We start from the raw sequence: 14,045 nt of genomic DNA on the forward strand, positions 1-14,045 counted from the left end.
GTATTTATCGTGTGATTTATACGCCAAAATTAGTTATTACGTGCATATGATACTCCATTGGGTAGGTTTAGTGGTGTGGGGTGCATTCATGCATTCAAGACAATCTCCTGAACTCCAAACTGAATGTCAGAATGGGAAAGAAAGGTGATTTAAGCAATTTTGAGCATGGCATGGTTGTTGGTGCCAGACGGGCCGGTCTGAGTATTTCACAATCTGCTCAGTTACTGAGATTTTCACGCACAACAATTTCTAGGGTTTACAAAGAATGATGTGAAAAGGGAAAAACATCCAGTATGCAGCAGTCCTGTAGCCGAAAATACCTTGTTGATGCTAGAGGTCAGAAGAGAATGGGCTGACTGATTGAAGCTGACAGAAGAGCAACTTTGACTGAAATAACCACTCGTTACAACCGAGGTATGCAGCGAAGCATTTGTAAAGCCACAACATGCACAACCTTCAAGCGGATGGGCTACAACAGCAGAAGCACCAGGTACCACTCATCACCACTACAAATAGGAAAAAGAGGCTACAATTTGCACAAGCTCGCCAAAATTGGACAGCTGAAGACTGGAAATATGTTGCCTGGTCTGATGAGTCTCGATTTCTGTTGAGACATTCAGATGGTAGAGTCAGAATTTGGCGTAAACTGAATGAGAAAATGAATCCTTCATGCCTTGTTACCACTGTGCAGGCTGCTGGTGGTAGTGGTGAAATGGTGTAGGGGATGTTTTCTTGGCACACTTTAGGCTCCTTAGTGCCAATTGAGCATCATTTAAATGCCACGGCCTACCTGAGCATTGTTTCTGACCATGTCAATCCCTCTATGACCACCATGTACCAATCCTCTGATCAGAGTCCTGCACAGGTCCATTTTTGGAGACCCACCCCCGCCTGTACCCGCAAGGTTTAGCACCAGATCCGACCCATGACCTGTGAAAATGTCAAAATTAAATCCGCTCCCACCCAGACCCGTTAATATTTGGCCCGTTACCCAACGCATGCCCGCGATAAATCACACGCTAAAATCATTCAAATTAGGGCTGCACGTTTTCAAGTATTTCATTAACCGTTAACCGAGGCCCTTAGCGGTTAATACTCGGTTAACCATAGTGTTATTTTTAGTTTATTAATATGACGACCGCCATCTCCGTAGTGAACGCGCCTATAGAGAGAAATGCACATCATGGATTACATAATCAGAGAGTAGCCTATTTCTTTTAGTTTTAAATTGTTAAAAGACATTTCAAGCTTTCTTAAGATATATTTCATGTCTGTGAGGCGTACGCTGAGTTTCGTTAAATTAGGATGAGATGTGCGCTCCAGTTCACAAGCAATGCACGTGGCCGCGAGGGTGCCTGCATGATTAGGGCATGTAGTAAAATATGCAGCCGAGAATGATTCACACAGCGTTTGACTCGCGTGGCTGAGCCTCTCCCGGCAGAGTTCAAGCATCTGTGGACTCATCCCTTCAGCTCTGGCCATCTTGCTTGCAGTCCGCGATTAGCTTTTTTCTTTTCTTCATTACAGTTAAAGTAACCTCTGCATTTCTCTAGTCATTCACAAGTTTCTCACTTCAAACTTTCTTTCTTCTGATCCGTTATGTACAGCGCGCACAGCTCCCGCTCTGCTTCTGCCCTAATGCAACTTATAGTCCAGTGCGACTTATGTCATTTTCCTCTTCATGACGCATTTTTTGACTGATGCGACTCATACTCCGGAGCACCTTATAGCCTGAAAAATGTGGTAAGCACTGGATTGCAATACTTGCATTTTGCCCCGTCACTCTCATTTTTAATGTGCTCCCACACGTTCTTTGCCCGCTTAGAAAGCTGGTCATGACTTCTTCTTGTGGATATATTACAAATGTCTGGGAGCGCTCTGGCGGTCTCTAGGGGTGCAAAAATATATTACAACTAAATTCAAAGCACGTCATTGACGCCACTTAACCGAGGAAAATGTTTCACTCGGTTACGCAATTTTTAATGGTTAATCGGTTAACCATGGACACCCCTAATTCAAATTAAAATGCTTTATTTTGTGTCCTGCACTTCTCTCAAAATCACAACAGCGTCATCAATGGGCTAATGAAACCAAGCCTGCAGTCTCCCTCTCATTTACTGAAGCTTTCGCGCCTCGATCGCCCCCCGGTGACCGGTCCCAGTATAGCCGCCCCTCTGTGTTTTCTAATGGACGCGAGGCAAACTAAATAATAAAATGACACTTCAAAAATGTTTCCCCAAAGTTAGTTTATGTCACTGAAGGCAGTTATCATCACGATGATTTCATTTCAGGTGTTCGTTTTAAAAATAAGTTTACTTTGAGTTAGTTATTTGATGCTATAAAAACGGGGGTGTGACGTCATGATTGACAGCTGAGACTGACGGCTTCTCTGAGTGAAGTTGTCACTGAGGCACTAACGGACTTTTTTCGAAATTTTTGGGAGCAGATTAGAGCTTTAGCTTTAATTTCTACATTTCCATAACTGTTTATTTCACACCAACATTATTAATTGTTCTGCATCTGCGAGAGTGTGGGCGGGCTTTTGATATCGCGACTGTACTTCCTGCTCTACTTCCTGCGCTCTACTGCGCAACTCCGGTCCCGAAATCGCTACTGCGCAGACTCGGTCCCAAGATGTCCGCGCCGTGCAAGGCCGCCTGAAAGCTTCAAATCTGCCAAGCGGAAACGGATGATGTCGAGTCGTCCATATTTTTTTACGGTCTATGAATGAAACAGGCTAAAGTGCCTTTAAAGACTCGTTGTCAACAATTTCATATAGCTACTCCACTCACCAACTTTTACTTTTACTTTTACTTCATCCATTGCTACTCCTGCAATGCTCGCTCATTCTGGGTTACGAGAGGCATCAACAAAAGTTTCAATGTCGCAGTGGTGGTGACGTGATGGGTCAAATGGCATATCGTTGTTGCGTGTATGTGTAATGGTAATTTGGACATAGAAATTGTAATAGCCTACAATCAGGGTATCCGCGGGGTCTTGAAAAGTCTTAAAAGGTGATAAATCAATTTTGGGAAAATTAAGACCCTTATAAAGTATTAAAAAGTCTTATCACGGCTTTATAAAGTCTTAAATTTTGAAAGTATTTTGTTCAAGCTTTGTCAAAAGAGTTTGACTCCAAAAAGTATTTATGAATATATTTCTTTTCATCCCCAAAAGTATTAAAAAACAACGGGGCGCTCAGTCTGAGATCCACTCGGAGCGCGCGCGCCAGAGATGGAAATTAGCACCGCCACCAGCCAAATGCGGCTGATTTAGAGTTGTGGCGGGTAAGCTCGCTTCACCTACCGGGTTGTTTCACCTCTTTGTAAACTTTGTTCAATGCATGCGAGTGCTGCCGTATGTGCGCATATAACCAGTCGTTTTCTCCGTCATCACTCGCGTGCGCTGAGAGAAGATCTGACGCTGAGATCCGAGAGCGCGCGCGAGTCTCACAACGCGCAAATAATGATTTCTCTTTCAAGTCTTACGCTTAAGCGGACAAGCTCACACAAGAAGTATGTCAACATGTCCATCTTGATGAGTATCCTAGCAGACATAGTCTGAATATGCCTTAATTGAACTGTATAGTATGCACAGTCGAGAAAGACGAGCATATCCCTGCATCAGGTCTTAAAGGGGCAGTAGCCTTTACTGCTGCCTGAGTGATGTCCTTATATTTAGTTTGACATTAAACAATGCTCTTGATTGAATAGCTTTTGTAAGTTTAATAAGGATTAATCTTTCATTTAAAAGGTTAAATATGCAGTTATTTTACATTTGATTACTTTATTCAATTTCTGTACCTTTCTGCAGGCCAGTAGGCATGTACATTATTATTTAATGTACACATGAGTGAGGTCGAGTTAAACATTCTAGTTTGAATTTTAGTTTTCGGTTTTCGGCTTTGGTTTCTTCTTTTTTTGTTTTCGGCCAAGAATTTTGATTTCGGTGCATCCCACAATGTTCTGCTCAGTATGTTGTCAACACGCTTCAAAGATGCCAAAACGAATAGTTTCATTCTTGGGACTAAAAACCATAAAACTGGAAGCCATAAAAGACCACAAATCATTGTGAAAATGTCAGTATTTCATTGAGACTTGAGATTAAATAAACTGCTTAAGTATTGTAGAGCTTGTAGTATTAATTTGTTAAAAACAAAACAGTGGCTGGTAAAAACATGGAGTGGTATTTTCCATCCCTGGCGAGCGCTGTCTACGGGTGACGTATTTTGCGAAATGCGCAGTTAGGTAATGTGTCGCCCTCCATACGTTGTGAAACAGATATGCAATATGCACTGTTTATTGAAGGTTTGTTGCCGATTAGAACTTGAAGTGCGATGAGGTCTTAAAATATTTTGCGAAGGTCTTTAAAAAGTCTTAAAAAGGTATTGAAATTAACTTCAGGATTCCTGCATATACCCTGACAATATGTTCGAGGGGGGAAGAAGGAGGTGGGAACCGGCGAACATTTAAAAGACTTTAACCAAACAAAACGAAAGTTACGTGGGCAACCCCTCATGGACATCTGCCACGCGCACACACATAATAAAATGAAAACACAACTCAACGTCAAATCCAGGTCTGGTGATCTCTCATCCTTATATGCCTCCGAGCTCCTTCAGAGGATTCGAGACCGGTGTGGCTCGCAGGTGACGCTCATTCACAATCACGCCCCGGTCTCGCTCGCTCTCTCTCTCTTGTTCACCTCGCCACAGAAATATTGCACATATTTTTCATCCGCGCTGCTACCCGCCCGCATCCCCGCCCGTGAATTTTATAAATGTCACAATCCACCCGTTTTACCGCGGGTACCCGACCCATTGCAGAACTCTGCCTCTGATGGCTACTTCCAGCAGGATAATGCACCATGTCACAAAGCTCAAAGCATTTCAAATTGGTTTCTTGAACATGACAATCTGTTCACTGTACTAAAATGGCCCCCACAGTCACCAGATCTCAACCCAATAGAGCATCTTTGGGATGTGGTGGAACAGGAGGTTCATGCCCTGGATGAGCATCCCACAAATCTCCATCAACTGTAAGATGCTATCCTATCAATATGGGCCAACATTTCTAAAGAATGCTTTCAGCACCTTGTTGAATCAATGGCATGTAGAATTAAGGCAGTTCTGAGGGCGAAAGGGGGTCAAACACAGTATTAGTATGGTGTTCCTAATAATCCTTTAGGTGATATATATATATATATATATATATATATATATATATATATATATATGAGTGTGATGAGACACTTTATGCTTATTTATACTTCTTCTGTGTTGGACCTGTGCCATAGCCTCTACGTAATGGGATACACATCGATTTTCATTTATAATTCTGTGTCCTTGTCCACGTTACATGTAGTTACACATGCAGAGGGAGCATGTGTACCCCTGAGGGAGCGATTCTGGCAGACCAATCACAGTGCTTACAGTCTGCGTATAATTGACGCATTGTTACATTTTTGGAGAGGTGCACGTCAGCCCAATTTATACTTTTGTGTCGAGTGTACGCCATAGCTATGTCATAGGCTGTGTTGCACAACGTAGCTGTGGTGTACACTCAACACAAAAGTTTATATTGAGCTTTAGCTCATGAGACGAGATATGAGACAAGATTTTAAAGAGATCCTTGATGACAAAATTCAGGACTGGAAAATTGTCTACAGGTTGCATTTTGAAATACTTTAACTAATCAGTTTAAATGTAATGTACTTTCTGTTCTACTTTCTGATAATGAATGATCATATGCATTGAAAGACAACAGTATACAAGCACTGTAACTCACAATAAAGTGCACCTGTAGAGTTTTCCATTCAAATGCATGTAAAGGGAACCACTGACATGGTGAAGAAATAGAATATCTGAACACAAACAACTATCGAATACACATTGACAGGTCTTCTTCCATCTGTTCTCCAAAATGTAATCAAATGTATATTTCTGTAGGTGCGTGTAAACTGGTCAACTGTGTCTAAGTAATTGCATTCGATGAACAGGTCACCTCACCTGCGTAATACCCACATATTGCAGGTTGGCAGGTGTTCGTTTCATACTCTATGAACAAAAATGGCTTATTTAATGTATACATTTATTTATTTTTCAAAAAAACTGAAAATTTGAAACTGTACAAGTAATTCGAACTGATTCGCACATTTTAGACAGTTTGATGAACAAAGTAATACATAGCTATCAATTAATTCATAAAGATTCATAAGATTCACAAAAAGGTACATTAATACATTAATCAAAAAATAAATTAAATGCATTTAAATACAAATAATTTAGCATACACCAGCATTAAATATGAAACATGAAATAAATCAAAGTTATTATTTTAGTACACTGCATATTAGGGTAGACAGTGTACAGTATATGCATATACACCATTAATAACCAAACACATTAAAAATATTGTCTCACTTTGTATCGCTCTCCCTTCTCTTCTATTTTTGTCAGTGGTGCTGTTTTTGTTTGTTTGCCACATTATAGACTTGTTGCCTATAACTAACCAGATGGCCAGTTACACACACAGATGGCTTGTTTCGACTTTTCCATTCTTTGTGTCATGCTGGTTGAAGATTTGGACTCTAATTAAACTGGGTCTTGGCATCTAATCCTGAAACTCAGCCTCCCACACACCCTCAACCTTTATGCTGAATGTGATTTCGCTCTTTCTGATTGGTCCCTTTTTAGTATACATCTCTTTTAAATACATCTCTGAATACTTTTTTAAAAAGTATATATAGTGATTAAATCCTGATTAAAAACTGAAAAAATTCCACATGAGCTTAAACTATTTACTCGTATTGACATTCAACAATGTGTTTTAACACATTCATATTAGAATAAAAATAACCAAGCTATTCACAGTATCTAAAAAAAATGAACAAAAACATACATGCAGTAAAGATACATTTTAAGTAAGCTAACAAAGGTCACTAAACGCAAGAGTTTGATTACCGCACTGCATTATTGGTTAATAATTTAAACCCAATTATTTATTTATGCACTGCATGGATAGTGTCATTCTGGCAGGACACAGCTTGTCAAGTGATAGATGGATACACAGTGATGCTGACAGATAACAAATAGGAGAACACATGGTTTACAGCCAGCTACAATTGTTATACTAATTATGACAGACATGGGAAATACAGTGCATTTGTGACCTTAATCATCATTTTGAGATTTAATTTTTACCCATTTAGTGTCATGCACTAAACAAAAAAATTATTTTGAGATCTATGGATAAGTATTGATACTTTTAGTCAGCAAGGATGCATACATTTGATCAAAAGAGACAGCAGATACATTTATATTACAAAAAAGTTAGATTTTAAGTAAATTATTTTCCTTTGAACTTTCTTTTTATGCAGGACACACTGATACCACTTTTTCCCAAAACGAGTCGGATACGATACTTTCATTTTTAGTACCGATACATGTAAATTCACTGCATTTTTCTTTGGAAATGGGAAAAAAAATATTAATAATATGAAAAAATTTGTTGGCTTAGCAAATAGAAATTTAATTCATTATTTTCATGCCTAATTATGCCTGTTAAAATTTATTTTAGGAGCTACTGTTACTTTCACTCTTAATATTATTGCTCTCTCTATATATAGATATTACGCCAGTCAGTATCACATGATCCTTAATATTTTTGTAGGAACAGTGTGCTATTAAATTTAAAATAGGATAGAGAAATAATATTAAGTGTGAAAGTATCAGTAGCTCCTGAGTTGTAACGGTTAGCTCCAGCAGGAAGCCACATACAGTAACAGTATATCTCAAAGGAAGTCTTTAATGAGTAATACTTGGAAAAGCATACAGTGCTCAAACTCAAAGTCAAACAAGAAGACACTCAGGTAAGATAACGGTGATTGGACAAAGACAGAGTGAACAAGAGGAACTTAAATACAAACACTGATAACGAGGGAAACGGGGGATACAGATGACTAAACACAGCTGATCAGAACTAGACTAACGAGGGTAACGGGAATGGAAAAGTGGCAGGAAACAGAACAAAGGAACATGTGAAAACTCAGACCAGGAAGTGCAGGGGCAAAAACACAACAGAAACAGACCAGACATGTAACATGAGTAGAGCATGTGAGTGGAGTGGTGTGACGCTCAGCTCAGTATTCCGCTTTATATCAGCACGCTCCACTCGGTAAAACAACGTTCACTCAAGTCCTGCTCGGACATGAATTTTGATTCCACGTTTTGCACTATACTTGTAGCTTCTCCAGTTAAAAAAATATTTTGTTTCATATTTATGTTTAAATATTATAATATAATTTTTTAATATAATTTCTGTCATGGTGCGTCCACTACTGCTGAGATGGCGAGTCAACATCTTCAACTTCATTTTTGCAGCCGGTAATGACAAAGAAAAAAACCTAGTTTATTAATAAACAATTAAATTGTCTCCTTGCTATTTTTGTCACATTCATAAATATTACTTTTGCTGTTCTTTTTGGCAAGCTTTATGCGTGCACGTGAGTGTGGAATTGCTTCGTGTATTATGTAAATGCTCATTTAGAATTCTCTCCAGTATATGTTTAAGTAATTAAATAACCCTAATATAAATCTGTACTTTAGGGTTGGGTGATTGATGTTGTTGAGGTTTACAGTAAAACATTGCGATGCACAATGACTTCGATAATTTAATTAACAATAATTAAAATAATTATTTTAAAACCACTATCATTTTGTTATTTTATTAACCCAACTAATGACAAAACTTTCCAATAGGTTGCTCGTGAGGGGGGAAATGCATCTTTCTTCTACTTAAGAAGAGTTGTGCACTTAAAGCTATTTTTATTTTACTATATCTCTACATAAATATTATTTTCTACTTAAAAACTGTTATTTTACTAACCCAACTAATAACTCATCCGGGCTTTCCAATAGTAAATTTAATTTACTGAGCAATCCCTGCAAGGATAATCGGTTAACTATAACTCAAATGTTGAAAGTGAGACATTTTGAAATGTCATGCCAAATATTGGCTCATTTTGGATTTCATGAGAGCTACACTTTCCAAAAAAGTTGGGACAGATAGCTATAAAAGGCCTGAAAAGTTAAATGTACATATAAGGAACAGCTAGATGACTAATTTGTATCTTATTAGGTCAACTGGCAACATGATTGGGTATAAAAAGAGCCTCTCAGAGTGGCAGTGTCTCTCAGAAGTCAAGATGGGCAGAGAATCACCAATTCCCCCAGTGCTGCGGTGAAAAATAGTTGAGCTCAGAGAAAAATTGCAATAATATCATCAAAAGATTCAGAGAATCTAAAACAATCTCTGTACGTAAGGGTCAAGGCCAAACCATACTGGATGCCAACATCACATACAGGAATACTGTAATGGAAATCACAACATGGGCTTAGGAATACTTCTAGAAAACATTGTTAGTGAACACAATCCACTGTGCCATTCGCCATTGCCAGCTAAAACTCTATAGGTCAAAAAAGAAGCCAAATCTAAACATGATCCAGAAGCGCAGGCGTTTTCTCTGAGCTGAGGCTCATTTAAAATGAACTGTGGCAAAGTGGAAAACTGTTCTGTGGTCAGACAAATCAAAATTTGAAGTTGTTTTTGGAAAACTGGGACCCCATGTCATCCGGACTAAAGAGGACAAGAACAACCCAAGTTGTTATCAGCGCTCAGTTCAGAAGCCTGCATCTCTGATGGTATGGGGTTGCATGAGTGTGTGTGGCATTGGCAGCTTACACATCTGGAAAGGCACCATCAATGCTGAACGGTATATCCAAGTTCTAGAACAACATATGCTCCCATCCAGTCATCATCTCTTTCATGGAAGACCTTGCATTTTTCAACTTGACAATGCCAGACCACATACTGCATCAATTACAACATTATGACTGTAGAAGAAGGCTCCGGGTACTAAAATGGCCAGCCTGCAGTCCAGATCTTTCACCAAAAGAAAATACTTGGGGCATCATAAAGAGGAAGATGCAACAAAGAAGACCTAAGGCAGTTGAGCAACTAGAAGCCTGCATTAGACAAGAATGGGACAACATTCCTATTCCTAAACTTGAGCAACTTGTCTCTTCAGTCCCCAGACATGTGCAGACTGTTATAAAAAGAAGAGGGGATGCCACACAGTGGTAAGCATGGCCTTGTCCCAACTTTTTTGAGATGTGTTGATGCCATGACATTTAAAATCAACTTATTTTCCCCTTAAAATTATACATTTTCACTTCCATATCATTGCATTCTGTTTTTATTCAAATTTGTTCAGTGTCCCAACTTTTTTGGAATCTGGTTTGTATATACACACACTATATTGCCAAAAGTCTGCCTTTACATGCACATGAACTTTAATGACATCCCATTCTTAATCCGTAGGGTTTAATATGGATTTGCCCCACCCTTTGCAGCTATAACAGCTTCAACTCTTCTGAAAAGGCGTGTGTGTTTATAGGACTTTTTGACCATTCTTCTAGAAGCACATTTGTGAGCACTGATGTCGGACGAGAAGGCCTGGCTTGCAGTCTCCACTCTAATTCATCCCAAAGGTGCTCTGTCAGGACTGTCCAGGCCAGTCAAGTTCCTTCACATCAAACTCGCTCGTCCATGTCTTTATGCAACTTGCTTTGTGCATTGGTGCGCAGTCATGTTGGAACTATAAGGGGCCATCCACAAACTGAGGATGAAATTGTCCAAAATGTCTTGGTATGCTGAAGCATTAAGAGTTCCCTTCACTGGATCCAAGGAGCCTCCTTCTGTGCACTGTACCCCTCAGCATGCACAGACCCCCCTCTGTGATTCTACGTGGCCTACCACTTTGTGGTTGATGTTGCTGTTGTTCCCAATTGCTTCCACTTTGCTATAATAACATTTCACCATGGAATATTTAGTAATGAGGAAATTTCACGAATGGACTTAATGCACAAGTGGTGAGTTCCTGAGAGCAACCCATTATTATATTACACATTTTAACATACCTTTTTTTTTTTTTTTTTTACCTTTTTACCTTTAGTTTTAACTTAAGTGGCTGCAGCCCATGTACCTCCCAGTAGATACCTACGCTATTCAGCCTGTGTGTGTGTGTGTGTGTGTGTGTGTGGGAGAAGTGAGAGAACCCTCCATGACACAAATACATAAACAGGCTAGATGGCCATTACTGACAGAAAGCAAGAGGAAATTCTCTCATCCTCTCTGTATCAGTGGATGAGTGAAGAGGAGGGATGTATAAGAATTGCCTCTCTGACATTGAGACTGTCCTATTATACTCCACACACATACTGTCATAGATTGCTGTACAGACCAAAGCAGCTGTTGACTCATTAGTAATAATAGACATCCAGGGTATTAATGTATGCCATAATATAATGCAGCATATATAATGATGTGCATTTTTTTGCTTACTGAACACTCAGACTGGGCCTGTCCATTCAGGCTGGTTCCCTGATGGGAAGGACATGACAGTATTTCTGTATGTAATTTTTTTCTCCGGCTGGATGGTGTGCTGTGGTCCGTTATTAACTCATGGCTGCCTCAGCCGTGACCTGTCACCATGTGGCCTTCTCTATGCTTTTCACATTACCATTTGAAAGCTTGATCATGAAATTTGCATGTATTGCTCTCTCTCTCTTTCTTTAATTCCCCAAAATTGTAGTCATGCTCCTCCGAAAGGAAGGAGGTCAATGTACTAAGTAGACATACTCTAACATTCCTATTGCAGAGCGTCGTCGCCAATCCAAACGTATTATTTCTTGAATCGAAGCTGCAAAAATAGTTTGATCACAAATTTTCATGATAATGGCACCTTACATTACATTGACATGCAACCGCTCAATGGCTATTTATTGCTCAGGAACATGGTCTGCTTTAAACAAGTTTTGAGTATGATCTGTGCTGGTACAGAAATAATTGCTAATTTGCATAATTTAGCATTAAAGGTACAGTAGCAAAAACTGAGTTTAGTTCTAAGTGTAAAAAGAGGGTGCAAAATGGTCAGGTAAATATAAATATTTTATTTACACCATGAAGTAAATAAGTCTTAACATCAGAAAACTGAGATTAAAAATCCCTAATTAAGACTAAAATAAAAAATAAATAATACGTTTTAGTTAGAAAAAAAAAAAAAAAAGGTTAAAAAAAGCCTTGCTTAAACTGAATACCAAGTTGCTTTTTGTATAATTTTCAAATAATTCTGGATAACATACTAATCAGGATTTGCTTGAACTGCAAAAACTTTATCTTGGGTACATGTTGTCATTTAAATAAAAGTATGTTATACCACATTTTAAGGCTTTCTAAAATCCATAAACATGACAAATTGGTGGACTAAAAAAAATATATATATATATATATGATTATTAACGTCATGATTACTTTAACTGAATCAATTTAACATAATTAATCTTCACAATCGACACTGTATAATGTGTAGATTTTCATACATGTGTCTCTGTTTCCAGCCTCTGATTTTTGCAGCTTTTGATATTGCTTTTAATAGTTGCAAATTATAAAAGCGCTGTTGTTGTCATAGTAACCACACCTCTATGCTTTAGGTGTTGTCGCTAGGCGCCGACGTGCTTCCAGAGTATAAGCTTCAGACACCACGCATCAACAAGTTCACCATTCTACACTACAGCCCCTTTAAGGCAGTCTGGGATTGGCTGATTCTGCTGCTAGTCATCTACACCGCTATTTTCACACCCTACAGTGCGGCCTTCCTACTCAATGACCTGGAGGAGGAGAGGAGACGTGAGTGTGGTTATTCCTGCAGTCCTCTCAACGTGGTGGACCTCATAGTGGACATAATGTTTATCGTAGACATTCTTATTAATTTCCGGACTACGTATGTTAACGCCAATGAGGAGGTGGTCAGCCATCCGGCTAAGATAGCTGTGCATTACTTCAAGGGGTGGTTCTTCATAGACATGGTGGCAGCCATACCTTTTGACCTGCTCATATTTGAGGCAGGATCAGAAGAGGTGAGCAAATGTATATGCAAATGCATGCTTATTTTGATTTATTTTAAGTGTGTTATCATTTACAATGAATGCATATAAAATACACCAACAGCTGAGATTTAAGGCTTAATTATGGATAGAGATATGAATGTATGACAGGATGTTTTAGCTTTCTTGCAATAAGTATTTAGCATTTTTATCTATTTACATTATGTAAGCATGAATACATGTTTGCTTTTCACTCTCTCGTTCAGACAACGACTCTGATTGGCTTACTGAAGACTGCCAGACTTCTCCGATTGGTCCGTGTGGCACGGAAGCTGGATCGTTACTCAGAGTATGGTGCGGCTGTCCTCATGCTCCTAATGTGTATATTTGCGCTGATTGCTCATTGGTTGGCTTGCATATGGTATGCAATCGGAAATGTGGAGAGGCCCTATCTGGCACACACAATTGGCTGGTTGGATAATCTGGGCATGTCCATCGGCAAGCAGTACAACGTCAGTGACCGCTCCTCTGGCCCCTCAATCAGGGACAAGTATGTGACAGCACTGTATTTCACATTCAGCAGTCTGACCAGCGTGGGCTTCGGAAATGTGTCGCCAAACACCAACTCAGAGAAGATCTTCTCCATCTGTGTCATGCTCATTGGCTGTGGGTATCAATATGTCGCACCTTTAAAATTTAACTTGTGCCATCATCATCACAGAAAACTTTCTGCATTTAAATTTTTTTTTTAAAAGAGCATCACTTAGCGTGATTTATCCTTACGGGAACCAAAAATGTCCTCACAAGGATTTTGGATTTCTTTGCGGGGATTATTATTATTATCATCAACAGTTGTTTTTTTTCATGATTCTTTGGTAGCTTTTGTGACATTATAATTGTATTTACGGTACTGCCATTTTCGATCAATTTAATGCATGTATCCTTGCTAAATAAAAGTTTGAAAAAATTTACTCTTACTGACCCCAACGTTTTGAACGATAGTGTATAATGTTACAAAAGCTTTCTATTTAGATTAAATGCTGTTCTTTTGAACTTTCTAATAATCAAAGAATCCTGAAAAAATTATACACAACTGTTTTCA

General features: G+C 38.9%; 1 protein-coding gene across 9 annotated transcripts in view; it reads left to right on the forward strand.

The window, feature by feature from the left end:
* The window catches only part of kcnh7 (potassium channel, voltage gated eag related subfamily H, member 7), a 92,251-nt gene that overhangs the window by 61,915 nt on the left and 16,291 nt on the right, over nucleotides 1-14,045 (forward strand). For all 9 annotated transcript variants that reach the window (XR_010908585.1, XR_010908586.1, XM_067459134.1 and 6 more), the window contains 2 exons: nucleotides 12,551-12,976; nucleotides 13,210-13,609. Coding sequence is in view for 7 of the 9 variants with exons in the window: in XM_067459134.1 (XP_067315235.1) it covers nucleotides 12,551-12,976; nucleotides 13,210-13,609 (826 nt within the window). In the remaining 2 variants the exon portion in view is untranslated. The remainder of the gene's footprint in view (nucleotides 1-12,550; nucleotides 12,977-13,209; nucleotides 13,610-14,045) is intronic.

This window comes from Pseudorasbora parva, chromosome 12 (genome assembly GCF_024679245.1).
Source record: "Pseudorasbora parva isolate DD20220531a chromosome 12, ASM2467924v1, whole genome shotgun sequence".
In the NCBI taxonomy this organism is placed as follows: Eukaryota; Metazoa; Chordata; class Actinopteri; order Cypriniformes; family Gobionidae; genus Pseudorasbora; species Pseudorasbora parva.